Genomic DNA, 27,568 nt, shown 5'->3' on the forward strand with positions numbered 1-27,568 from the left:
AGTTCCATCATCATGCAGCTTGGTTGTCGATATAGTCTATGCATACCTTTATACTAATAAAGACTTTTTATCTTGTAAGTTAAGAGTAGAGAAAATCCTGTTTGAAACGAAATTATTACATTACAATTTGTATATAATTATTTCAGATCTTCATTCGTTGTGGTAATACAAAATGACTAAAAATGCCCATCAAAACTGAACATAGGGCCTGGAATCCTCCCGCATATATTGTTGTTTGACCTAGGTATCATCATAGTAATGAATAATATTTAAAAAAAACCAATTTCATGAAATTTTTTTGTAGGAATGTATAATATATAGTATTTTAATATGTATAATATAACTGATGATAAGAATTGGATAGGATTATTAATTCGGGATCTATAGAAGGAGAGGTTTTGTGCTTTTAATTTGAGAGTTTCTGGGAATAAAGTTTCTTCATATCCTTGTGTTATTATTTAATTTAGAATCACAATTCGATCGAATAGAACACCAATATTATATTATTACTTACTAGTGATATTAATATTTCTTTACCGACAGGTAATAGGCAATAGTGAATACGTTATGTTAAATAATACGAATTGTGATTATTACGAGAATCAAAAATTTACATTTTAAAGCCAAAGGTTTAGCATTCCTCAAGACATGTCGGGTATGATGTCTTCCTCCAGTGGACCAGGAGGTCCTGTTGTTCAAGGTATCGCTACCCTTACCACAGCAATGACGACGAATATAATTCCTGATCAGGAATATTTACTCCAAGGCTCCATCCTGGATCCTCACGTGGATGTGCTGAAACATAGACTCGGGGGCCTTTGTGATAATGTGGATCCTTCTAGGTAATAATAACGGACCCAATGCTATGTTAATGTTTCTGTTCAGTTTTTCACTTCATATGTTTCTAATTAGTAATTGATTATTATATTTTAAAACCTAGTTCCGGCCACGAAACCTTTCAAGAAAGAGAAATGGTTTTTACGATTCGCGGCTCAAGTGGACAACCCCTTACTCTCCGTATCCGTCGTCCCTTGGATCCCCATTCAGACATTCCTTGGCAGCTACGCTATGTGGGTCAAGCAGAACTCAAAAATCGGGCTACTGTAGTTCGTAGTTGCTACGAAATTGCTTGTTCTTCCAATGCCATAGAGTTCCTCCTAGAATTGGGTTGTCGTCTTGACTATGAATTCGTCGCTAAAGGCTTCATTTTCCGAAAGGGAAGAATGAAGGTCATTATTTCGAAAATATTCAAACTCAATTCGAGTAGTAATCTACCTCCGGGCGCCCCTCTCAATATGGAGTCTCTTGAGCCTCAAACAAACTCACATCTCGTGGAACTTTCTATTTTGGCGCCCTCCGGAAATGATGCAGTGGCCGAAGACATGAAAAACTTTGCCGAGCAATTAAAACCCCTTGTTCTCTTGGACAAAATTGATCCTCCAAGAGCTTGATACATTTAGTGTATATGTTTGTGACTTTGTTTGTTTTTTAAACGGATAATTCTCTGGATATGAATAATAAAAGTCAACAAAAAAAATCTTTTAAATTCCATATTCTATTTGTAGATGTATTTGTCGAGCTGATCACGAATCTTAAATTATATTTGTTTTGGTATAAAATCTGATTATTATCCATTGTATAGGTTTCAGTCAATTTTTGAATATGAAAAAAATATCAATAATCCACACAAAAATGATCATATATTTTATATGCTGTCATTCAATCCTGATAAAATTTCATTAAAAGGTTGAAAAACACCAATTTTTAAGGTGTTTATTTAAAAAGGAATAATGTCGCGTTTTTAATTGTTTTTAAACTAAAGGAACTTATTTTAGGAGTAGATAGGGTTTCATTTTAATAAAATAATTTTGTTTCAGAAGTAATATTGATTTTATTTCATTGGGCAATAATAAATAAGAGGTTGATAAAATAATATATAAAAACTCCATTATGTACCTATTTGTATTTGTATTTATTTCTTTTCTTTTTTTATATATTATATCGGATTTTTAATATTGTAGCTGAAATAGATCCTCTAGAACCTAATACTTTTTTGTAAATAAATTCATAATTATTTTATCTTCAAAAAAGTTCCTTTGGCGTAAAAATTATTGAAAAACCATGATCTTATTCAATCTTAAACAAAACCCTTAAAATATGGTGGTTCTTAATCTTTAAATTACATTAGTATAAGCACATATTTGAAATTTAAATAAAAATATGCAAAAAATGAACTAACTTTTATGTGGATCTTCGGGAATTTTCAACTCCACAGTATAATTTGATCGAATGACCTTTTTTTAGAAAATAAATTTTTATCACTTTTTTTTCTCAAGGATTCCCCCTTGGCAATAACTTTTCAAAAATTCTTTAATTTGTGTAATTATGCTTCAGTCATCTACAGTATTACTGTTTTTATAAAAGGTCTTCTATGCAAAAAAATACTCATTCTTAAATACAATTTTTGGGTGTATCGACGTTATTGATACATTTCATCTTTGAAATATTTATTTAGGTCAAGGGTTGACAAACATACGTGTATTCAATCCACATGGATATAATACATCATTTAATGGGGGTATTAAAAGGACCCGTAATTTAAGTACATTACTATAACTAAAAATTAAAGTGTTTTCGAAATACTCTACTTTGTCGTTTCATTAGCTATTATTCTGAGAATAAGGTTCATAATGAATTACAATTTCATGGAGTGTGACGTTTTCAAATCTACTGTAACGGATAAAAAGCGTCTAAGTCTCGTAGGTCTAGGACTCTATTCTTTATTAAACATTTTGCAATTAAATAATTTCGTTATGCCCTCAAAAATCATAATAAAGCAGGCAGGTGATAATCATATCAGTATTTTAAACAATGATACCATAAGTCTTTCTCCCCTTTCTCCTTGCACGCGTTTTTCTCTACAGAATCATCAACTTTAGTCATACTCATAACTTAGACAAGAATATACTTTTATTTATAGTTGATAACAGTGACATTGACCATCCTGATTTTTCAGGATTTATTAACATGTAGATAAATGGTTGAACAACACGATTATGACCAAAATAAACTGAAGATCCATAAAAATAATAGTCGTATCTTTCAATGGGTTTTTTTTAAACTGTTACATAAATATAATTGATAATATTATGAAGCTGCGGTTCGTGATATAGAATGACGCGACGTTTTGCATTTTATGATAAGTTCTAGCTCTCTTCTGCTCTCTGTCATACAGCTCATGTCTCGTCATGATATTCTAATTTTCCGCACAACTACTAGTAACAGCAAGCTAATAAATTCATTTAATTATTATTAGTACCTACTGTATTGACGTACTACTATAATCCGCGGTGGTGGTAGTTCAGCGCAACAGAACAACTAGTGTGTATTTGGGGAGAGCAACAGCGACTTGCTCCCGCTGCTGTTACTGTCAGCAGCAGTTGTACTCGAGAGGGAAAAATCAATTTTCCTCTTCTATTGAAAAAAGTGTAAGGGGCTTCCTGGCCGAACAAAGAGATTGAGAGAGCGCTTGGAATGATGATTGTAGATAAATAACTAAGTGGAGCATGCAGTGAGATAGGGATAAATATGAGGATATTGAAGCTATTACTAAGGATATTGGAGTGAAGTGGAGTATTATGTCAATACATGGATTTGGGGATTAGGAAGAAAAAGAAGACGTCTGAGATGAACGTGGAGATCATGGAATGGACTTGGTAAAATAGAGTGAGCTAAGAAAAAGCTACTACTGTGCTAGTGAGTGAGGGAAAACGCAGAAGGTAAAAGAAACGGTTGTTTGATTGTTAAGGATGTTGATAACCAAGTTCCCTCCTGGTCCTTGAATGAGTGTTATCCAAGTGAACTAGAGAATATGTCCTGGACGACGATGTTTTGAAGTAGACGGATAGAAGCTACAGATTATTCATTGTTGCCGGAATGAGTGAGTCATTAAAAATGTTGGGGGAAGAGTATTGCATTAAGTGGAAAGGCTTCGAGTGTAATATTTTGGAGTGCTTGGATGATCTCAAGGAGGATTTTTCAGATGTATCCATATCTTGTGAAGAAGGAGAATCTATACAGGCACATAAGCTTGTTTTGGCTTCCTGCAGTCCGTATTTTCTCAAGATCTTCAAGGAAAATCCATGTCCACATCCTGTACTCATTTTAAATGAAGTACCATTAGACATTTTTCAGGCTCTTATGATTTACATGTACCATGGCGCCGTTTCACTGTCAGAGAAAAGGGTTCCTCTTTTTCTCAAGGCAGCTAAACATCTCAAAATCAAGGGTATTGGCTCTTCTGCAGATCCTCCACTTCAAGATCATGCACCTAATAATCTATCCATCTTGGCGAGCGCCGCTGCTCTTGATGGACAACTCATGAGTCGACGAAAATCTGCTCCACAAAGACGTCTTCAAGAGTATCGTGTCCCCAAGTATAATCCCCCAGTCTACGATCATCATCTACCTCAAAAGCTGAAGGAGGAAAATGAAGAAAACATGGAAGAGAATGTGAGATCACCCACGTTTATTCCCAAGCTCAATGTTCCTCAAACTACGCTTCTCACTATCCCAGACCCTAATGTCTTCATACAGCAAGAAAATAGATCCAGAGAAAATCAAGAAACCTCGAAATCCGCTTTAGAAATGTCAAATAAACTCCCTTCTCCTCCTCCCGAGGAGCTATCTACTCCCGGTCATGAAAATGAATCTGAAGGGATCAATAATGATGAGGAAGTGCTTATGCCATTGACTAGCTCAGCAACTTCTGAACAAATGGCTGCTCTTCTAGGTCCTTCATGGAAGTCCAGACAACCCAGAATGTGTCCGTACTGCAAAAGAATGTTTTCGAATAAGTTTAATTTGAAACAGGTAAGACTTGACTTGAGATGATTATGTTATTGATTACATTAATTCACTTGCGGTTATTGAAAAGGAACAGATGTATTTTTTTTAACTATTCTGTGATAATCTCTAATTAATATTTCCTCTACTTTTTTTACAGCACATTTTAAATATGCATACCGTGGGACGGGAACTTCAATGTGAGCAATGCCAGAAAAAAGTAAAAAATAAATGGTATTTGCGAAGGCATCACGTTACTCACCATGGAGCACCCTTGAAAAAGTGACCATTGGCAGATAAACCGAATAATTGTACACATAATCATAACGAATATGTCATCACGAGCAACTAAACTATTCAAGAGAATTTTGAAAATAATTATTTGTGCCATACATAGCTAACTGCTTATTATACTACTATGTGTCAAGAACCAATGTCGAGAGCACCTTTCCAGTGTTTTTTATAGCTTATATTTAGTCTACGTGGTTTTATTTTTTTAATTGTATTTTTTGATTTTAGTAGTACATATTTATATATATATATATATATATGTATGCATTCTGTTAACATTAAATCGTGATAGCAACTCTTTTACAAAAACAAACCCAAAAAACTAACAAAAAAACCATAGTGTGTCATATTTTATATAAAATTATATCTGCACTCGAACATTTTGTAAATGTGAATAACTCCTCGAAGATCTTGGCGACTTTTATTATATAAAAAATTAGAAGATGTTGAATTTGAAGTGAGTGAAAACCCAGGGATCAAGAACAGACCAAGCCAAACAAACAAACTCGTCTTATGACTTAATATTACTTTTATTACTACTAAATAACCACTATTAAATTGTATTGTCTTGCAGAATCAATATGCATTTTAGTATATATATATATGTATTTATATCAATGTTTATTCGCATTCCTGAGGAATTATTTAATACATATTATTAGGAGAATAATCAAACCCCTTGAGCTTATATTTTTTTTATTGAAATATAATTATTTACTCTATGTAAAACAAATTGAATATACCTAGTACAGTAAAACTCCTCCGGAATATTTGAAGTCTTATGAATTTTTGTTTTGTGCCAAAAAGATAGAAAAATATTTAAAAAAATAAAAGTAAATGTTATATCAAAATCAAAGAGTACAAAAAAATTGTGTGCAATGTATTTTATCGTTTTTTATATGTGATGATGGTGAATTTATATCCCCTTTCGACCCTAAACCCTTACCCCAATTGCTTAGCATATCATTTTTTAACGTAAAAGTATCGTCCATCTGTGAGTCCCCCGTGTCTCCCTTATTTAATTATTTTGTATACCATTGGCCGCATAACAATTTATATACTTAATTATCATATCACTTGTGTAATATATATTTTTAAAGAAAATGTAGCAGTGTTGCAAAAAATTAATTTGCATTTGTTAATTCACTCCTTAATTCTCATCTTGGTGTATTTAAAAAAATATTTTTCCCAATGTTTCATTACAATGAAATTAATTTATTTTTGTATTCATTGCTCAATATGTTATCACTTATCTCTCTCTCTCTGTGTGTGTGTATGTCAGTAAAAAATATATTCGTTATAATATCAGATTATAAATGTGGATGATATCTCCACTTTGTAAGCTCTCCTAAATCTCCCTTTCTCCTATTCCTCACTTCATAAAGAGTCCACTTTATCATCGGCTAGGAATGAAATTATTATTATTACAATGTGATATTATTATCAATCCCCTCTCTCAATAATGAGGATAATAATGGTTGTCATTCACTAGTGGAAGACGAATTTGGACCTTTCTGAAAGTTCATAGACATCATTGTTTTGGTGTTTCAAAGTCTGTGTGTTACTTGTTTCAGTATAACCGATTTAATAAATAATAAACGATGTTTATGAAAAAAATTCAATCTCTAAGACACTTTATTTGATTAATGGATTCCCATTGTTCCATCATATTCAGTTATTCTGCAAGGTTCCAGTATCTGTTCAAATAAGTCGACATCATTCATGGTTGTAGAAAAGGATAATTTTTTTAAGGAGCAACAAATTGTGCACTATATTTGAGACTACGGTTTAAAAAAAATATTTTTCAATATAATTTCTTACAATTTATTAAACCATGACCGATATTATCCAGTTTGGGTTCTAGTGGTGTAAGAACAGGAACCGACAGAGATGCAACCTTGTTAATTAATAATTAAGAATAAATATTGATCTTGCGTCAGCTAATAGATATACTAGTTACCTAGGTTTAAAGAAATAATAAGTAATAACTATGAAGCTAGATGTATTTGATTATCTAATCCGGGAGAGGGCACTTATAGTTTACGTTTAAGTTTATGTTTTTTGCCCCACTAAAACAAGACTGCCTTCTTATCTGGATTAAATACTGCATATTATTATTTATAAATAATTCAGTTTGGTTTCAGTTCCACTCAACTTGAGAAGTAGTAAGCTTTAATTGTAATATTTAAGATAACAAATTATGGACCACATGTCAGAACCTAAGTATCCCAACTTGGAGTATGGATCAGCTAGTTCTTATTCAAACAATAACTCTCAACTCGTTTCCAATGTCCCCACTCAATCTCCAATCTCCCTTCCTCCACCCCATCCGACTATCTTTTGTAGCGCTTCCATGTGCGCCTATTGCCCCAACTGTCGTCAAACCATCAAAACGAAGACAAAGTCTAAAGCAACATCCAAGGCCTGGCTCTGCTGTTGCTTGTTGTCTTTATTTTTGTAAGTAATCCGTTACAATGAATGATCAAGTTGATGCTTAAGCATATGATGTTCTATTTTATATTTCAGATTCCTCCCATGTGCTTTCATACCTTGCTGCACAATGAGGAGGACTCAGCACATTTGTCCTAACTGTCGCTTACTTCTTGGTGAATATGTTTCTTAAGGGATTTAATGGAAATCATTTAAGAAATTGATAAGTTGTAGAAGCTCTATATATATATTTTTTTATCCAATTGTTATTATTGTAAATCCAAATCAAATCCTGATCTTAGACTTATTTAGAACTGAATTAAAATTACTTATCTTGTAATCCTTTGTGTACTTAGTCACTTTATGCACAATCATTCTTAAAACAAATATGATAAGAACTCAGGCATTGCATGCCTACTAACGGGTTATAATTAATTATTATTAAATCACACAGAAATCGAATCACTTGTTTGAGAGTGATAGTGCTTGGAATGTGTTGACCTTTCTTTTTTTTAGAGAAGTATTGTAGAATCTGTCTAAGCCGGCTCTCAAGAGACCGACAATATTCGTCATTTATACAAATAAACCCACCTGATCGAATGAATTATATACTTTCTATTAATTAACTAATTCGGGAAATACATAAATGTCTACTTTAAACAGAAATCAGCGTTTAGCGTTTATTATAACAGATTTATAATATATAGTTGATACATTTTTACTTAAACATGAATTCATTTAGATTAGATTTCCGAATGATACAGTCCACTAGTCTTTACATGGTCTTTCGAGCTGGATTCTTGAGAGAAATCTTAAGATCTACGTTTAAGGATTATTTTGGATTATCTGTTGCTTCCTTGTGAATACCTTGTGTTTTCAAGGGATTCGAATATGATATTTTATCGGCAGGAATTAAGTCTGCAAGTCCAGCATCCTGTGTTTGAATAATTTATTGGCTATCTCGCTTCCTGGAGTTTTGATTACTGATCCTGACCCCCGATTTCACTTCCTCTTTTCAAAAGAGCTAGAAAATCTAGTTGTGATTTCAAGGGATTAGAATCTGATTTTTTACCGGAAGGAATTAATTCCAGCATCCTGTGTCTGAATAATTTATTGTATTGTTTCATAGAAGTTTATCACCAATCTTGATTCCTGAATCCCCCTATAACTAGAACCAAAGTCTTAATTTAATTTGGACTTTTTTCTGAACAATTTCGGTTGATCTAATTTGAATTTTGAATAAACCAAAATTCATTATTCGTTTATTTTTATAAAAAGAAAAGGAAATATCAATGTCTCGACCGGTCGAAGCCCTTTCTTATGGTCTCTCTTCTTGCGAGGATAGCGCGCTTCGATTAACATTGAGGAGACTTTTATCTCAGGTCCACACTGAGAGTTCTAAGGAAGACATTGAGAGTCTCGTCAAAGATAATTTGCCCTTTGCCGTATCTCGTTACTCCGAGTATGAGAAGGTGTTTGCGGATTGCCTCGTTGCCTTATCGAGGTTAAATGCCCTTCTTCAAAGAATAGATGATCATCTCACCAACTCTAAAGAAGCCGATTCGATGTTCAGTATGGAGTTATTCTTTGCTAAGCTTGCAAGAACTATAATTGAGGCGGATGATCCCAGGACCCTCACAAACACCCCTTCCAGATGCTGGTATAATATCGGCGATAAGCCCTCTATAATGACATTTGTAGAAGCGTCTGATAAGTTAGAGGAGCTGTCTGTAAAAGGAAGCTAGAGAGAGCAGTGGATCTAATGGCAGAGCTAAACGTCCTGCTATGACTAATGTGCTTCAGGAGCTTCTAAAATGTCAGCAAGATACTAATAATAACCTAAAACCCATCTGTATAAGTCCGAAATACAACTTGACTATCGATCTGATGAAACCCAAAAACTACATAATATTACATGCTCGAAAGAAAGAAAGAAAAAAAATATATATACTCCACCCCATCATCGGAGAAAAATCGAAATGGATCTCAAACCGGATGGTTGATCCTCAAAACTTTGCCATCCTTGTTGAAACAGACTGAAGTCAGATTCTGCTAAGGAGTCTCCTGGCTAAGGTGAAAAACTTCACACTCCAAATAAAACCGATAGCTCTGAAAAACGGAGCATATGTAAATTGGGAACGCCTGCTCGTCCTGTAGCTTCCAGCATCCTGAGTCTCAGCCGGGATTGAAATTCATTCAGCTGTACTCAAGATCAATGAGTTTGGATTCCATGGGGTTGTAAATCCCATATGGAACCTCTGGTCAGAAGGTTGTAAGGCTTCTGGCCCTCGGCAGGTCCGACTACTCCTGGGGTTTCCAACATGATTGAAATTTATTCATGCGTTTCTGTCGGCTGTTCACGGATGAGAACTATATGTCAGAATGTAAAGTTATCCCATAAAAACCTCTTTGAGGGGAAAAAACGTGTAAAACCTTTGAGGAAAAATGTGGGCCAACTTCCTTCCGAAGCTAGTTTAAGTTCATGAGTATTTATTAGATTTTTGATTCTATGTTGAGGAAAAAATACTTGCAGCATTGAAAAAAAAAAAACCTCCGCAGAATTTTCCTTAACTAAGGATTTTATAATAACCTGCGTGGTGCCTTCTCCTTCAAGGTTTTCACTGTTAGAGAAGTCTTTCTTTGAAATCTCCTCAGTGAAGCCAGTAGAGTACTCCTTATCATCCTCTAAGCGCTGAGGTGGAATGTGAACAGACTCAGAGGTTGCAGTTATTGCCTCCTTGCCTGGATCAGTGGCATTGGTTTCTCCTTCATCAGAGTCCTGGACGTGTTCACCTACGACGGAAGATCTGGCATTCCCTCTCTCAGAAGTGATCAATCCCTTTGTTTGGGTGACCTTCAATATCCGCCGTCCGCTTCCGACACATCCATTATCTGAATTCAGATTTTCCAAGTCTTCACTCTTATCATCCATCTCGAGTTAAAAGTCCAGGTCTTCCAATGACCTTTTAATATAGTGTATCTTTATTTATTTTAAAGACAAATTTTAAAAATTAGTATATTTTTAAATGATCTTTTTTTTAACCTTCGTGGATATACAATTTAAACATTGTATCCAGTGTACGGCTTAGTTAAGAGCAAGGCCTAAGACATTTGCCCCTAGTGACCCCCTAAAATCGGTACTGCCATGGACCTCAGTTTTTACAACCAATTTGTTATTTGTGAAAGCCATTCTTTTATTTCAAAAATACGAAAAATTTGGGTATTATCCATTTTTTTTTTTTTTTTGAGACAGTCAGGCCTTTTGAGCAATTGTGTCTGTTTATAATAATGAAATAATAAAAAATAGAGATAAACACAAGTAGTATGTAAATGAAATACTATTAATAACTTTATTTGAAAGAAAAACATCCTTACAAGCCAAGGGAGTACAGTGTTCCGTGAGTCATGGCTCATTTTTGGTAGGACATAGAATGATGGAATGTATTTACTATTTGTTCCTCTCTCTGGATTTAAAGCTTAGCCAAGGGATCGTTTGAAGTGTCTCCAATGTAGTGATGTGTCGTTCGCGAACGTAATGGCTCTATGAGCCGGCTCTTTGAAGTGAACGACAGGGAGCCAGTTCCTCACTTATCAGGAGCCGGCTCACCCCAAATGATGGATTTCTTGCCTTTTTATGATTAATTTTTTTAGAGACCTACTTTGCAATGAACCCACCAATGTAATAAAGTGTAGCATTGTGAGCGATATCTTCATTGTTAAACTTAATTTCTGTGTTACAGAGTTCGTTGTAGATATGAAAAGCAAAATCTAAGTCTCCTCCACATTCTAATTCAAAATTGGCTTCTTCAAATATTCCGGACAACTCTTTTATTGAAAATTTGCTATATTTTAAAAGAAGAAGTTGTTTTATTTAGATTTAATAATTTGCTCCTGCCATAATTTGACATCGTCCAAATTTCAATTCACTATAATGCAATTCGAATTTTCCGTTGAATACTAAATGAAATCCCCCAAACATTGATCTAATAAAGTACCAAGGATGGAATTTCTTCACTTGTATGGCGCACTGAGTAGAAAGTTTGTTGTGTCAGTGAAAATTTATATTTATCTTTTTTGTTCTCCATTTCTTTGACCATTTCTCACCAAATACATAAGAAGGTCGGAAAATCTTGAAGAAAAATGGCAGTTTAATCATTTTTTCATATAGTAATTCTATTATAGGATCTCAAAGTCTTGTGGCGGCTCTTAATTTTATTGTTATAGAAGAATTTGAAGAGATGAGTTGGGTCAAAAATTCTGGAAAATTTCCGTTCGAATTTGAGTGGATTGGAGAAAACTCCTGAGAAGAATATTCCTATTTTACATAACTGCGATTTGTGACATGACTATCAACTCCAGATGCCACGACATGAAATCAATTGCTTCAAGTTCATGGGACAGTGTGGCAACTATTCTTTGATTTTTTACTGTTGTTACTTAAATATAGCAAATATTTTCAAAAGAACCACCACAATCGAAAACCAAATTGTATTGCTCAATCGCAAATTCCTACTTCAATTTTTTATCCTCAGAAAAAATGGTCACTTAGACTTTTTCTTCCAATTTATTCAATTCCTCTTTAATCAGAAATTATGAGAATAATGATTCCTCTTTAATCAGAAATTATGAGAATAATGATTCCTCTTTCCATCATCGGGAGTCTATTCTGTTCTATTCTTTCTCTCTTCTTCTCAAGGCGATAAGATGAAGTAGCCGTAAATGCGTATGTTCTCCTCGATGTTGAGTGAGCCGGGATGGATAGATAACTAGGTAAGTTAGAGTAAATATAAGGAACGGCATCTTCTTTTAACCGAGCTTTTTCATTTTTCCGTCTTGGATTTTATTTTCTGGGATTCGAATCCTTTTACTCATAAGTCAAATCATTGGGCTTAATATGAAGTATTTTTTTAACCTTTTTGATAATCCTAGTTGTCACGAACATTTTTGATGGCATCAATCCACCTTCGTCTTCGAATTAGATTGGTGGGGAGCCGGTGGGTTGAAAAATGGGTTAAGATTTTCTTTCTCGGTTGACCACAACATAGTCAAGGGCAACACAGTCGTTTATCATTGTAATCAATCACTTTGATTAATAATTATTAGTTAAGATATAGTTTTTTATTCAAACAATCCAAATCGATGCCGCCTGAATTTTAATATAACTCACGTTGTAGTTAACTGTTTAAGAGAAGAAGGAATATTGCACTTCTTTGCTCTTGTGTTAATTGCTACTACACGTGTAGACGAGAGGGTAAAAAAGACAATATAGGCATTGCAGTTATATCGCCTTGCTTGGTATTAACATATTCCATGTTATTATGATTGAAATATCTATGAAAATATAAAATAGTTTATTTTTTATTCATTATCATTGTTAATCTATTTTAGATTCTTTATATAACATAAAAAATTATATAATCTTATATATATGGTGTCATCAAGCATGGAATAAAAAAAGGTCGAACAGATCAATCTGAAATTTAGCAAGTAAGCTTATAAAATAACCAAGTCTGTCCCTATAATATTTTTTTTGGGCCCTCGAGGTCATTTAGAAATGTTTTTGACCGAAATAAAATATCCTTTCGCTTCTCTCTTTGTAGCTTGATGAATTTCTTCGCAACATTTGGAGTTCCTGAAGAAATCTCAAACAACAATAGGGCGTAATTTGCATCCTATGAAACTGTGGAATTTTTAATAAAATGGGGGATCACCCACTGCACATCCTCGGATTATTTTCTGCAGTCTAATGGAAGAGCAGAAGTAGCAATTAAGAAAGTCAAGAGAATACTGCAAGACATAATTGGTCACTGCAACGTTGAACAACGATAAACTGTGGGAAATATACCAGAACGGTGAGATCGAGGGAGAAAGTGGTGAGAGCGAGGGAGAAAGTGGTGAGAGCGAGGGAAATAAGGGTTTATGAAGACTTAGTGGCGGGATCTAAGGGAAAGGAACCCTTGAGAATACATGACTGTTTATTCAGAATCAACACACACCTCAGCCAACTAGATGGGATAGGTATGGTAAAGTAGTGGAAGTTGGAAGGAATGATCAAAATATAATATTGGTAGATGGTTCTTAATGCTTGACTAAAAGGAACAAGCGTTTTCTTAAGAAACTTGACCACCCATTAAGAGAATCTGGGGATGAGAATAAGGGGACTCATTTTGATTATCAAAGTGATTGAACAAACAGTGTGGGAACGACGATACCACAGGGAGTACCTAGAATGTCGTCGAGAAATAGAAGAAAAATCCAGTTTATTAACCTGAACCTGGAATATACCTAAGCAAGGGTGAAAGTATATATTTTTTAAATGTCTTAAAATACCAAGGAGGGGGATGAAAAATGATGTTACTTTATCTGGTAGCCTTACAGGTTATTTGATTTAGAATAAATCCTGAAGGGATTTGTATTCTATTTTTAAAAGAGAATCCTTGTGGAAGTTTTGTTCAAATAATAATATATTTTATTCATAGTAAGGGGATTGATTATTTAATTAATGGCGATTAATATTTAATTGTAAATCTCTTTTTAGCATGTAATCATCTTGAAATATATTAGTTGTTCAAGAGGATTTTTATTCAAATACTACTTGACAGTGACTCACTGGCCAGGATATTTATATGTGATAATATTACATGGTACAACTCTATATAATACACATATAAAACGGTTTGAATTGTTAAATGGATTGAGATTGAGGAGCACGAATTAATCGTAATACACAACATAATCAAGTTGATTTACAAGTCTTGAAAATATGAACTCAAGTCCAAGTTACTGAAAAAAAATCTTCAATATTAAAAAAAAACTGAACAAATATGGCTGCTAAATTCCATTATATGTTGGAATATGTCAACTTGAGTGTAATTCTGATTTTCTCATTTTGTCCATGAGGATGGAGAGATGCCTTGGAATAACTTGAGACTTTATATCGAAAGTAATATAAATAATATTGTAATTTGTCTGCTCATAAAATGAAAATATTAAGTTATGGGATAAATATAGCATAAGGCAAGTTAAGAAATAGATTAATGTAAGATCGTGAGACATTTTGACGACTAGAATAAATTTATCAATTAATACTTTTTTGTAGTTACATGAAAAGAAAAATCTGGCCTTTGTGTATGAGCGCACTATTTTTCTTTCCTTCCCAGTCGTTTAGTATTAATTGGATGTAGAATGAGATGGAGGGAGAAGAGAAAAGAGGAGGCGATATATATTTACAAAGAGAGAAGCGAAAGGATATTTTATTTCGGTCAAAAACATTTCTAAATGACCTCGAGGGCCCAAAAAAAATATTATAGGGACAGACTTGGTTATTTTATAAGCTTACTTGCTAAATTTCAGATTGATCTGTTCGACCGTTTTTGATTCCATGCTTGATGACACCATATATATAATATTATATATTTTTTTATGTTATATCCAATTAACAACAATCCATTTAAACCTTTAGAATCAGATAAACCGGCCACCTCTGTCCATCCTAACAATTCATCTGTAACCAAAAGGTACCTGTAACATTTGAGGCCACAAAAGATGGCAGATAAGACTTTGAATGATGTACCTGAACATTTGAAAGAATAGGCGTACATCTAGGCTGTAAAGGAGCAATAGAGTTGCATGACTTACATAAGTCCCTTGTACGCCTAATGTCGTTTGTAATTCCTGGCAATACACAAATGATCCCACATGATAAATCATTGCCGAGTTCCCCTGATGAGCTGCGTGTAATATCATTTACACTTCCTTGCGAAGTGGTTCTTGTACGATCACTTTATCCTGTTACATAATCACGCCACACAATTGGTACAAATACTTCCAAATAGGTTTGTATTCCTCTATCTCCTTAGGCAGATCGTCTTTCAGAGCTCCATCCTCCTTCATTATCAGCAGTATCTGAAAAACGGTGTTTCCTTCTCATTACATCTGCAATTTTTTTTTCAGGAGATTCTTTCCAGCTCAGGCTTATACCTTATCAACGCCGTCAAGAACTTTTCCTCTTCATCCGCAGTCACATCACTTCTATTTTCCAATGGATTTCTTGACATTACGTCAGCGACTGAATTTTTTATAACAGGAATATGAAAGATATCAAACTTCCACATTAACGTATATTTACAACGTACAAGCGCATATTTCGAATTTCATTTAGAGTTAGATCACCTAATAGCTTAAAGGGCGGATTATGGTGGGGTACAACCACCAATTTATAACATCCTTGAATAAAATACCTAGTTTGTTCCAAAGACCTTGCTGTACCTCTAGCCGTACATATGGTTTTTCAGTATCAGATAGAAATCTTTATCCCACAAGTGTAATTTTACAACCATCAGAGCAACACTTTGGTATTCGAGAATGACACTGACAATATTTTTGACTCAGATAGTATCCCAGTCCTCGATTGGACGAGCCTGTTCTTAGACAAGTAGACTTTTCAGCTCAAAAATCCGAATTCTATGGTCAGCTCCTTTGCACTCAAAAAAAACATTATTAAGAGTATTACTCCATGAAGAAGCAATAGTTTGAGTGGTTCCATTATATCTTTCATACGTCCATAATGAGCCACCTGGCTGATTAATCCAAAGCATGAGCAAATATCCATTATTGACTTAGGATTTGGGAATGCAAGAATCAATTCAATAAATTTGGATAAGGGTTCCACTTGGTTATCAGATATTCTGAACCCAGAAAGGCAACAATCTTATTACAAAAATTGGAATTTCTTTTAAGGAACACCTGATTTCCCCATACACTCTAGAAAATCGATTATCCTCCACCAATGATCCTCTAATTGTATATCATAAATTGAAGTACCATCAACAAACGAATTCCTTTATTAAAGTCAGCCATGATCCCATCAACACGTCGATTATATTCGTCCCCACTCGACAGAAAACCCTGACGTGCTCTCTTCTATCTTAATCTTCCTATAGGTGTGTTAAACGTTGTCATGTCTTGATCTCGAAGGGGAAAAGGTTGAATCCATTCCATGCATCAGGGACTTTTGTGTAGGTCTCTTCATGTATAGATCTCACCCTGTGAAAAGGAGACTTCATGGCTCTTACAATATTTATTAAGTGGAGAAAAATCCACTATATTTCTAGGATTTCCATCATTTGTCCTAGTTACTATCATTCTGTACCACCATTCACTTGATTCTCCATTGGTACTTGTTCTATGATACCCATTCTTTCGTAATTTCTTAAATCTTCTTCCACTTTACCTTTCCTTGAATGGCAGTGGTGAAGGAGTATATATAGCTCTAGGGATATTATATGTTTCCAATATTGTTTTAATTGGTGGACCCTCAACATTGGGTAAAGGTTGATGGGGACATGTATTAAAAGTAGATATTTTGTCAACACCACATTTTCTCAATAGAGGAGCATTCGATTCAACAGCTTCAAAAGTGAATGAACTTGATTTCTCTAGAGGTACCGTTTGCTTCAAACAGACGCATTTGGCCATTGGACTTGAAAATGACCTGTCAATTCCCTTCAGTTGCTTTAATATATCCATTGCTAAGTATAAAGTCTAAGGCTGTGGACTTACGTAGACCATTGGTCACCGGTTACTACTCTTATCCCTATTCTCTATTGATATGCGAAGGAAAACAGCACCATCGGTGCCATAGTTTGATCTTGAACTTTTAAAAAATCAACACTAATTAATTCTTCTGTACTTTCCATCTGAACATGTTAAGCTCTAGTATTGTAGCTTCATGCAATCTTTCTTACCTGACTTATTAATCCACTCTCATATTGCACCATATAAAGATAAATATAATGATGCCATCATAAGTTGCTCTTTGAAACACAATATTTCGAAGAGTCTAAAAGGGTTTTTGATAACGGAAATAAAAATGTATTGAGATTTTTTTTTTATAAATTAATTCAAAATACAAATGAGGACCTTTTACCAAAAGAGAATAATAATTGGCATTTTTGCAAAAAATAATTTTGTTTTACATTGTAGCTTTATCAAAAAGCAAGGCAAATATGAAGAAATAAAACAAATGGTGACATTAAACTACTACTTGTATGTATTTATGCACATGCATCATATTAAGGCCTAAGCTTTGTATATTTTTTAAAAGTATTTATTTTAGTCTAGACCTAGGATCAAAAGTTAAATATCTAATTAGTCTGTTCCGGCTCTCGCACCTCTAGAAATAACTATACCACCCCAGCGGCGTTTTTTTAATAAATATTTTGTTGTAAGCTGTCGATTTTTCTACTTATTTCCCTCCTTATCAGTGTTTGGAACATTCATGAAGGGCTGAATTCGAAATAGGTTTTACTATTAAGCTGTGAACAATTCCAAACAATTATTCAAAAGTAACGTCATAGTTGGATTTTTTTTTGTAGATTTATGATTAATGACTGATTGAACAAAATGTGGATTTTATTAAACTAAATTTTAATTTCTGAAGAATGACTTCTGATAAAGGTAAAAACATATTCTATAAAGCAGTGTCGAGTTTCTCGTACTCATTTAACATATAAAAAGCAATTTAGAAAAATGATCTATCATAATTATATACTCAAAATATAAAAACATAAATTTTTACAAGTTAATATACGAATCATTCTAATCGTTGATGAGGATTCCCTGTTCCAATATTACCTAAAGATTAAGATGTACACTCTCCAAGAAAAGTTTTGCAATTGGGACAATGGTGCTTTGTCTTTTGACAGACACAAAAAGGAATACAAGCGCAAGGCCAACATCTAAATATAATAAAACACAATTAAGAATATTGATAATTAATTATTGTAGTTGCAATTCTAAAGACTATCAGTATGTAAAAAATTAAACCCTAAATTGACTTGGTAGTCCTGACAATTTGAACAATGTTTGGAAGAAAAGTAGCTTAGCAACATTTTATTAGAATAGCTACGAGAGGAAGGAGATAAACATAAGTCCCACTCTGTAGAGAGAAATCATTCCTATGCCTCTAGTGTACTCTGAGCGCAAAAAGCACTTACACTTAGAAAATGCTTAGAATTTACAACTCCATTTATGAGTAGGTATCTTACCCAAAGCAGCAAAGTAACACACAAGCAATCCAGGCCATTGAAGAAGCCTCTGTGGATATACTACTATTGACATTAGTTTGACATGTCGCGCAAAACGAATTTTGAGGCTCACTTCCAAAATTTGGATTCACAATGACTTGCTGTACAAGAGGTGGAGCTATGTTGGCAGGGGGGCCCATACCTATCAACACAATAATAAGTATATAAAATTAATTTTGCCAAATCCCTTCAATACATACCTTTGTTTCCTTGGACATCTTGTAAATTAGGATATAGATTTCCACCTTCTGGGGCAGCCATGTTTGTATAAATTAATATATCAATTGGTCGTTGATCAGTCAAGAAGATTCAATTTGTGCCCACTTTATTTATGTATCTGTTATTATTATAATTGAGTCAGATTCTCTCCAATTGCAAAGATAAACAAAAGCGTTTCCTGTTAGTATTATGTAAATGTACAAATGCTTGTAACTCTCCGTCAAATGATGGAAAGAGTACTTTTTGGTATATCTAATTATTGTTTAAAATATTCCTGTATAACGTATAATGCTCAATAATAACAAAATATTATGAGAATAATTTTGAGAAAGGACGAGGAGGAACTGAAGAGAGGAGACAACATTTAAGAGAACGCAACTTTACTTTCTATATATTTGTAGTTGTTACGAATATACATTTTCCCCGAAAGTCATCATGGAAAGGCCCCTCTTTTTTCCTCGCTCTCTTTTCTCTTTTATAAAAATACAAACTAGGTCATGATGGCGTTTCTATCTACGTGTTTCTAAGTAAGAATAGCATTAGAGGGTAAAACCTTTATCATACATTCTAACTTTATGCATTTGAATTTATAATGAGTGGCATCGTCACATCATCCGAAACAATTTTTATCCCTTTGTATCAGAGGCTAAACAATATATTTGGAAGTCTTTTAGGTATCCCGCAAAATAAATTTCTAAAAAGCGTTGTAATTATACAACATTCAAATAGATTTTAATATTAGATTGGGGAATAAGTTATTTTGTATTTTTGCTTTATTTCATTGCTTAATAAGAAGTGTTACAATCATCGAATTTAAACCAAGTATGCTCCGTTCTGTTTGATAACTTGTTGCAAACGAGAATCTAACTTCCTAATGACCTTCTCGTAGAAGCCCTTGTCTCTATTGGCAAAAAAACAACAACTAGCAGGCCTAATTTGTACCCCCAAGTGTGTTAGTCAAAGACAGTTACTTATTCCAAGTCCGGACTGTAGGATGGATGCATAAGAACTTTCTATCCGAGCTCCCAGAGCTTCTGGTGCCTCATCAGAGATGTGTGCGGCCTGACGTTGTCTTGATGATGTCTTGTTGTCTCCTATTACACAAATTTGGCAGCTTCTGTTCTATTACCAGCTTCAAACGGCCGAGTTCTTTAGAGTAGAGGGCAGAATTGAGTGGGGGAAAAAGAAGCTCAAACGATTGTTGTTCAACACGAGCCGAAAGAGTATCGGTCCCGTATATATCACAAGTTTTCTTGGTGGCTTTCGACGCGTTTTTCCTTTTCCAGTTGTAAAAATGTAGATTATGGCGATTATTTTTCTTTGAGACCTCCATACTTGACACACGATAATTTAAGACTGAAGCGTTTGTAGTAAATACTCACATCTTCACAACGCCTTATCGTATGGTCCGATGTGATCAATAATCAACAGGATATACTTAGTTAAAAAAAGGTGGGAAATATTAAATTTTTCGTCCAGTTGGGTTCTTTTTAGGACAGAACATACCTGTTCCAATTTTGAAATTCGAATGATGGAATTTCTCCATTTAATACATTATTGCCTTTTCTTTTAGTAAGAATGGATCATCAGTATCTATTTTATTTTGAGAAATTTACTAAAATGAAGGAATGAATTTATTTCGATATGTGGGTAAAAAATATCAAATTTGTACATCATTTTCAAACAAAAAAATATCTATCTTTCCAGCCAATTTTAATATTTCTCCCTCCATACCAAGTGATGAATATCCGGTGTTTTTTGGGCATGTTAAAAAAAATGAAAATCAACATGGTAACCCTGACAACTTAAAGAATGTTTTGGAGGAGAGTATTTTAGCTATCATGACGTTTCATTAGATCATCTAAAATCAGAAGTTACATGGGGGAAGGAAATAAACAAGGACAAAGGTAAGCATTACTTCAATGTCGATCCTTAATTCTTTTCAGAGTTCATCAAGGACTTACAACTATAACTTCCCAACAAATCCTCAATGATAATTTCCTTCATTTATGAGCACACACGTATGCTCATTCAGGTTTTGAATATAATTTAATGTAGTAGTAGGAAAGGAAGTTCACTACTCAGAAGTTCAATAATAATTACAAAGGCTTAAAAAAGAAAATTCATTGTTCAGATTAACAATTAAAAAAAAACAAAAAAAAAACACGGCCATGCTTTTCAGGAATACTATAAATTATGAGAAATAATTAATTTTTTTCTTTATAGATATTCTATTTTAGTTTTAAACATGGATATTACTTACAAAATGTATTTTTCTAATTACGGACATGTAGAAATTACAAAAGGGTTTTTCACATGACGTCACAATTTTGATGTTGTTTATTTTGTGAGCCTAAGCAACTCAGTTATATAACAATCAAAAGCTTTTTTATATTAATATGAGGAAAATAGTCAACATTTAGATGTCAAAGAAGGATTTAAACCTTACTGTCTATATAAGTAACTATCGAAATATGGTATTGTTTTATTATATATATATATGACATTAAAATGTATTAAAAATATGTTATTACATCGTTATTATTTCCATGTTGTAGATACAAATTAAGTATTTTAATGGAAAGTAACCGATATTTTTCTCAAATTATCCTACTTTTCTCGTCCCCCATTAATAAAAAAAATGTACTTATGTAACCATTTTTATGGATTTTCCGTACATATCAATTTGAATTATATTTATATTCAAATATCATTTGTATCAATTAGTATTCAATCCAATAGTTTAGTCTTTTTTGATTTATTAAGCCATTTAGTGGAGTTTCTTGTAAATTTATTAGAAATTGGTTCATTTTGTATGGCAAAAATATTTACTTTAAGACCCCAAAATGGTGTCTCCTTCCATTTTGATTCATTTTATGACGTCAGTCAAAACGCTCTATTTCCATAATGTGACCCTCTTACTGAAAAGTTTTCCCACTCTTGATACAAGGGAATAGCCAACACACATGCCATTGTACTGCTGATATAAACTTATGAGGCTTAAAAGAGGGGAATCCCCCTCATGAAATTTTGTGACAATTATGTACAACTTTTTTTGCGTCATCATTATCATATTTTGTAACACGTTGCAACAAGCTGTAAATATAAAATGTAACTTTCATAACCCCCACCAACTTTTTCCTTTTTTTTTTTCAATGACACGTTTGTTGTCTACCTCGTTCGTGCTAGCTAGAATACCAATATCAAATTGCGAAAAACTGCATACGAAGACAACGCCACCAGTCTCAGTTAAATTTACTACATTTTGGCTGACGTTGAGGCTGGCAAGGATATCTCTCATAAGTGGTCCTAAAATTCAACGATAAAAAAAAGGACAAAGGGCACGATGGAGAATATCAATCATTTTGATGGGGGTGAGTGTGTAGCAGAGCATCTTAAAATTTGACCTGTCCTATGAGACCGTTAAAAACTTCTGAAGAACGAACTTGGGATTATGAATGTGTATTAAAATGGGTGTCCAATTAATTCACTGAAGCTCACAAATAGAGATAATTTGATGTGCAAAGTTTTTCTCAAAAATGTCCTTTATTATATACAAGATTTAACTTTTTTTTTTTTGTGATAAAATATAAATTAGTATAAACGTTTCACTTAGTAGTCAAAACACCACCTAGGAGTCAACAACTGAGGATTTCAAGCCTCTTACATTTTCAGAGGCAGAATTCTGGTGTGCTCTTGTTATAACTTTTGTGAACAAGGGTCTGGATATTAGCAATGCTAATCCTGGAGGCCGTGCATATGTCTCCCTGCCACATCTTCAAAACGACTCAGGATTGGCTCCAGGAGTACTGTTACAATTGGGTGTCCAACTATAATTTTGCCTCCTAGCTCCCCCCACCTGTATCCAATCAATCATTTTGTCTAGATCTATGTTGAGTCAAAGACTAACACTACCAAAAAGCCCATAAGCGGCTTCATCATCCTGGCATGCAAGAATTTAGTTAGGCTTGAGTTTCTAGGATTTGCACTCGCTTAAGGCCCCGAAACGAGGCTGTTATCAAGGCCTAAGGAGGCTATACTGAATGAAATATATTTTGAATGATTGTTTCTACTGCTTACTTTTTCTTTTTTTAATCAATCTTAAAAATGGCCATTTTATATTAATTTTAATTCGATGGACCAAATGGTTCATATTAACCTATTAATATAAATAATTATTTTACGTTGCTAGTAATTTTTGGGGCTAAGCCCTCCCCCCAAATAATTTAGGCTAGCATCACCCCTGTATAGGAGAAAATAAGAAGAAAAATCGAGAGCTGACAAAAAAATACAGTATATTTTTTTAAGTAAGATAAGATCATAGATAAAACTAGATATGGTCTGATCAGACTCTCCCAAAATTACAACAACATGAACCAAGCGCTTCAGTAGTCGTTATTTATTATGTTTAAGGAGAAATTGAGTCTTCTATGCGATAAAGGCAGGAAACAAGGTGTTGTGTTGTCCTTATTTAAGACTGAAGACTTAAGTCCCTTCCAGCTCAGTCCTGCATATCAGTCCTACAAATTTTAAAAAGTTCGGTCCTTGATTAGATCACTCAACTTTATTTTTAATTTTTTTTAATCAATCCTAAGGGCCAGTCCCAAGGACTAATAGGACGGCCCTAAGACTGAACGGAATAATTAAGGACCGACACAAAACTAAATACAACTGATAAAAGAGAGTGAATACACAGAAAACGGTTGTAAAATGCCATAAAATTGAATAATTAATGTTTAATTAAGTTGTATATCCTTAAATTTTCAATACAAAACTCCAATTCCTATTTATTATATTCTTGTTAATATAACAATACAGCTGTCGTTTTGCATTTATTTCATGACTGAGTATTGTATTCTTATAAGAGGAAATAGCCAACACAGATTTTTATAGACAAATCTTTATTTATTTCGATAATCTTGTACTAGCACTCCAGCCACTTTTTTAAAGCTGCATCGTAGTCATTTGTAGTGATACTTTTGTATCCCCCTCACATCCATCTCAATCTTGATAGTATTGTCTCAGTAATGGTGATCCGCGGGAGAAGAAGACGCCCACTGACACGACTTTAGTTGAATAAGGGCTTCATTAATAAATATGATGGTCCTGATAGGGTTAAAATTCTTAATTTTCCTTGTAGGGTGGTTGCTGCGATTGTCCATGTTCAAAGAACACAGTACTAATTGAACATGGTAGGTCTTTCGGAGATGAAAATTTTCATAATCTGGTCTTCACCTAGCAAAAATAAGGATCTTGGTACCAACTGGGGCATAGTGTGGGTAGCATCTTGTTCTCAAACCAAGTGATGATCATCTTTTCTTTCTTTTTTTCAACTCTCCTTGTACTTAATGGGGTCCTTGTCCTGGTATTTTTATTAAGTATTCTCTTTTGTCTCTATGGTATAGAAGACGATGTTAGTTTCATCCATAGTGACAATTAGGGTCAGTTTTAGGGGGGAGGGCCCCAGAAGTAACACATCTTTTGCTCTTACATGTAGGGGTCCATAGTAAAGTCAATCACTCAAACCAACCATCTCCAGTATCAACCAGAGCCTCCAACCCGGCTCTGGAACAAGCCTGTTTGAGGAACTCATTATCCATGTTGGCCACACCCTCGAGAATGGAGGTATACAACGTGTCAACAGTGTTATGTGCACGTTTATTGGACTATCTCAACAAGACGCCCTCGCATATGTAGTAGTCCAAGGGGATCAGATACAGCAAGATTGCCTTTTGTTTCAGGAAGTCTGGAGCACGTTTTTGCTCTCAGCACGACCATAGGTATTTCTTGCAGGTGTTCCCGACCCATCAAACTCCTCAGAAGCCTTGGTAACATCGTAAACAGTTGATTTGGGGTGCTTCGTAAACTCAACAATCTCCCAGCATAGATGCATATAATAATGACCGTAGTTAAGGCTCAGCCAAATAGGGCTCTAGAGACAAAAATACTACTTGGCTCATCAAAGAAAGGGTCCTTTTACCTTTAAAATTCCCTCAGGTCCACTCACATTAAAACTGACCCGGGTGAAATGCTTTCTTCTTCTCAAAAAGGACAGGATTTGGGGAGGCACTCAAAGGTTGGGTCATCATCATTAACAGTTGGCTGTCTCTTCTTCTGACGAAGTGGAAATCACTTCTTTTGCCTCATATTATGCTTATTTGTAATAATAATTTGTTATGTCGAATGATCATTGATAATGGAGACTCTAGAAGTGATTAGCACTTCTTCCATTCGAATTGTTTTCGTGTTTCTTTATTTTCATTGTTAAATATAATATCTATTTTGTCACTTGTTCAAAATCATTACACAGTGAATTTTTGATAGTTTAGTTTGAAATTTTTGGACATAATACCATCATTATTCTTACAGGAAACAACTTTTTTTTTTTCCTTTTCTTTTTTTTGTAATAAATATTCCGTATTTTGATTTAAAAAAATAAAAACATCAAGTTCAATCAAAAATAAACAATAAAGATGTATAAATATCATTTATTTATATATTAAGACGAAATATCATTGAGGAAAAATAGATTAAGAGGAAAGTACAGGACATTTTTCATATTATATAAACAAATTATGTAAACAATCAATCATTGGAGGAATTTAAGGTCAACAACAGTGGTTCTGAATCGGGGTGGGGATTATCATCTCGTATAAAATAAAAATAAACAATATTTTGTTTAAAAAAACGGTTATAATAATTTCTTTTATAAAATAAATGAAATGATTTTTTTAAATTTGATCTGACTTTATTTATATTCTGAAATTGGGTAATAGAAGTAAACAGATTAATACGTACATTTTGTTTAAAAGTAAACTGTCATTGTTTGCTCACAAAATTATGAGGTTTTTTAATGGTTTGAATTACCTTTTTTTTGTCTTATTTACGTACATTGTACAATACATATACTAATATGTAATATTGGATTTCAACCCACGATTAGTGGTAATAAGTAGATTAGTACTAAGAATCATATATTAAATTATTATTTAAGATAGCACTCGTGTTTTGTAAATACAAAAATAAAGTTTCTTAATTATCGTAATTCATGGTTGTTGTAATCACATTACAGGAGTATTCAAATAATGTAGAACGTGCTTTGATAACTTCTCTCTTAGCAGTTAGTGTGTATTTCTTACTAATCTATAAACAAGAGTATGTCTTGCTTCTCATATGATATAAAGGGTACTAGGAAAACTGCCTTGGAGAAAATTGCCCGTATCTTGTTCAAACTTTATAAATTCAACCTTTGTAAAAGTTTTAAGTTTTGACAATTGATTGACATCTTTTTCAATTACGTTTGCTCATTGTAAAGTGTTAAAAGATAGCGAATCCCCAATAGAATAGTCATACGACATAATTGTCTGTGTTAATATAGATTAATGAATATTTCTAAACGCAAAAGGGAGGGGCTGCTATTAAGCATAAATTCGAATGTTCAAATCTGATTTTCCCTCATCTAGTAACAAATTCGTATGGCGTATCCCTTAAAATTTAAGCTTAAACATAATCCCCATTTCTCTTGCAGGATTTCAGGATTATGATATTGACTTTCTAAATATCATTGTCTTTTTTGTTTAAGTAATAGTTAAATCTTGGAATGAATTTATGGGTTAAAATTTTAATATGTATTCGTATTCGATAAATAATAATAATAAATTGGTCATTAAGAATTCTAATGATGAAGAAAGTGATGGTGAATCGTAATGGGAACAAGTTTTTTAGTGAGCAAAAAGTGTTAGAGTGAGTAACGGGTATTCGGGCGAATAACGAGTAAAGTGAGTAAGGAGTAATTCCTCGAGTGTTTTTTTAGAAACTCGAAAATATTTATGCAGCAAAATTCAGCTCGCAGTGTATCACTAACCTACACTCTGCGTTCAGATATATCAATGATGGGCAAGTTAACTTATCTTTTTAACTAGTTAAGTTGAAGTTAATTATTATTTTTAATAACTAGTTGAGTTAAAGTTAATATTGATTTCTATGAAAATTAACTAGTTAAGTTAAAGTTAATTAACTTTGGAGTACTTTAAGTTAAATAAACTCATCCAACCTTGGTTAAGTTAAAATTAATTTCGAAGTTAAAAAATAACTATTTAAGTTAGTCCATTGAGAGATTTATCAAGGCTTTATAATAAAGATTATTCTGTCTGTCTATGTCCCAGATTTTCTCTACTTATAATTGAACGATTCAATATAAAATAAAAAATACAGATTCAAACTACCACCAACAAAAAAGCAATAAAAAGCAATTTTTGATTTTTGAGTTTTTATATAATTTTAAACTATATCTAAATTTATATCGGAGATAATATAAGAACGATTTGGTGTTGAATGACAAAGCTCCAAAGTTTGATGAAACAAATAGTGTCGAAACAGTGTTAAAATAAATTATTGTTTTTTATTTTCAAATGAGATTAAAAAATAAATTTGAATTTAACTAATTAACGTAATCAAGTTAAGTTAAAGTTAAGATAATGCAGTTTAAAAAATTAACTTATTAAGTTAAAAGTTAATCTTGATAAAAAAAATTAACTAGTTAATGTTAAAATGAAAATAACGCTGTTTGAATAATTAACTAGTTAAGTTAAAAGTGCTAATTGGTCTTGTTTATTACCAGAAAATGTAGTCCAGCTCATCATTTTGCAAAAAAAATTATAAATTCATGAATAATTGTATGATATAACCTTCACATG

At 33.3% G+C, this 27,568-nt stretch overlaps 4 protein-coding genes across 5 annotated transcripts; 3 read left to right on the forward strand and 1 right to left on the reverse strand.

Moving 5' to 3' along the window:
- The first annotated feature begins 424 nt into the window (after positions 1–424).
- On the forward strand, positions 425–1,619 carry MED18 (mediator complex subunit 18). Of its 2 annotated transcripts, none has more exons than XM_040716401.2 (2): positions 425–842; positions 941–1,619. In XM_040716401.2, the coding sequence occupies exons 1-2, from the start codon at positions 649–651 to the stop codon at positions 1,449–1,451; spliced, it is 705 nt and encodes a 234-aa protein (XP_040572335.1). In that variant the 5' UTR covers positions 425–648; the 3' UTR covers positions 1,452–1,619. The 2 variants fall into 2 exon arrangements, with proteins under 2 accessions (XP_040572335.1, XP_071746804.1); XM_071890703.1 differs by having other exon boundaries at positions 649–838; positions 937–1,619.
- A 1,323-nt stretch (positions 1,620–2,942) lies between these two features.
- Positions 2,943–7,906, forward strand: LOC121121341 (uncharacterized). Its single transcript, XM_040716229.2, has 3 exons — positions 2,943–4,872; positions 5,006–7,593; positions 7,663–7,906. Exons 1-2 carry the CDS (start codon positions 3,937–3,939, stop codon positions 5,129–5,131), a joined length of 1,062 nt encoding a protein of 353 aa, XP_040572163.1. The 5' UTR covers positions 2,943–3,936; the 3' UTR covers positions 5,132–7,593; positions 7,663–7,906.
- On the forward strand, positions 7,346–7,759 carry LOC121121342 (lipopolysaccharide-induced tumor necrosis factor-alpha factor). Its single transcript, XM_040716231.2, has 2 exons — positions 7,346–7,593; positions 7,663–7,759. The coding sequence occupies exons 1-2, from the start codon at positions 7,346–7,348 to the stop codon at positions 7,757–7,759; spliced, it is 345 nt and encodes a 114-aa protein (XP_040572165.2).
- A 10,055-nt stretch (positions 7,907–17,961) lies between the features above and the next one.
- Positions 17,962–21,236, reverse strand: LOC121121984 (cell death-inducing p53-target protein 1 homolog). Its single transcript, XM_040716989.2, has 3 exons — positions 18,854–21,236; positions 18,615–18,795; positions 17,962–18,305 (listed from the first exon to the last, which is right to left on the reverse strand). Exons 1-3 carry the CDS (start codon positions 18,912–18,914, stop codon positions 18,209–18,211), a joined length of 339 nt encoding a protein of 112 aa, XP_040572923.1. The 5' UTR covers positions 18,915–21,236; the 3' UTR covers positions 17,962–18,208.
- Between the last annotated feature and the right edge of the window lie 6,332 nt (positions 21,237–27,568).

This window comes from Lepeophtheirus salmonis, chromosome 8 (assembly GCF_016086655.4).
Source record: "Lepeophtheirus salmonis chromosome 8, UVic_Lsal_1.4, whole genome shotgun sequence".
NCBI classification, from domain to species: domain Eukaryota; kingdom Metazoa; phylum Arthropoda; class Copepoda; order Siphonostomatoida; family Caligidae; genus Lepeophtheirus; species Lepeophtheirus salmonis.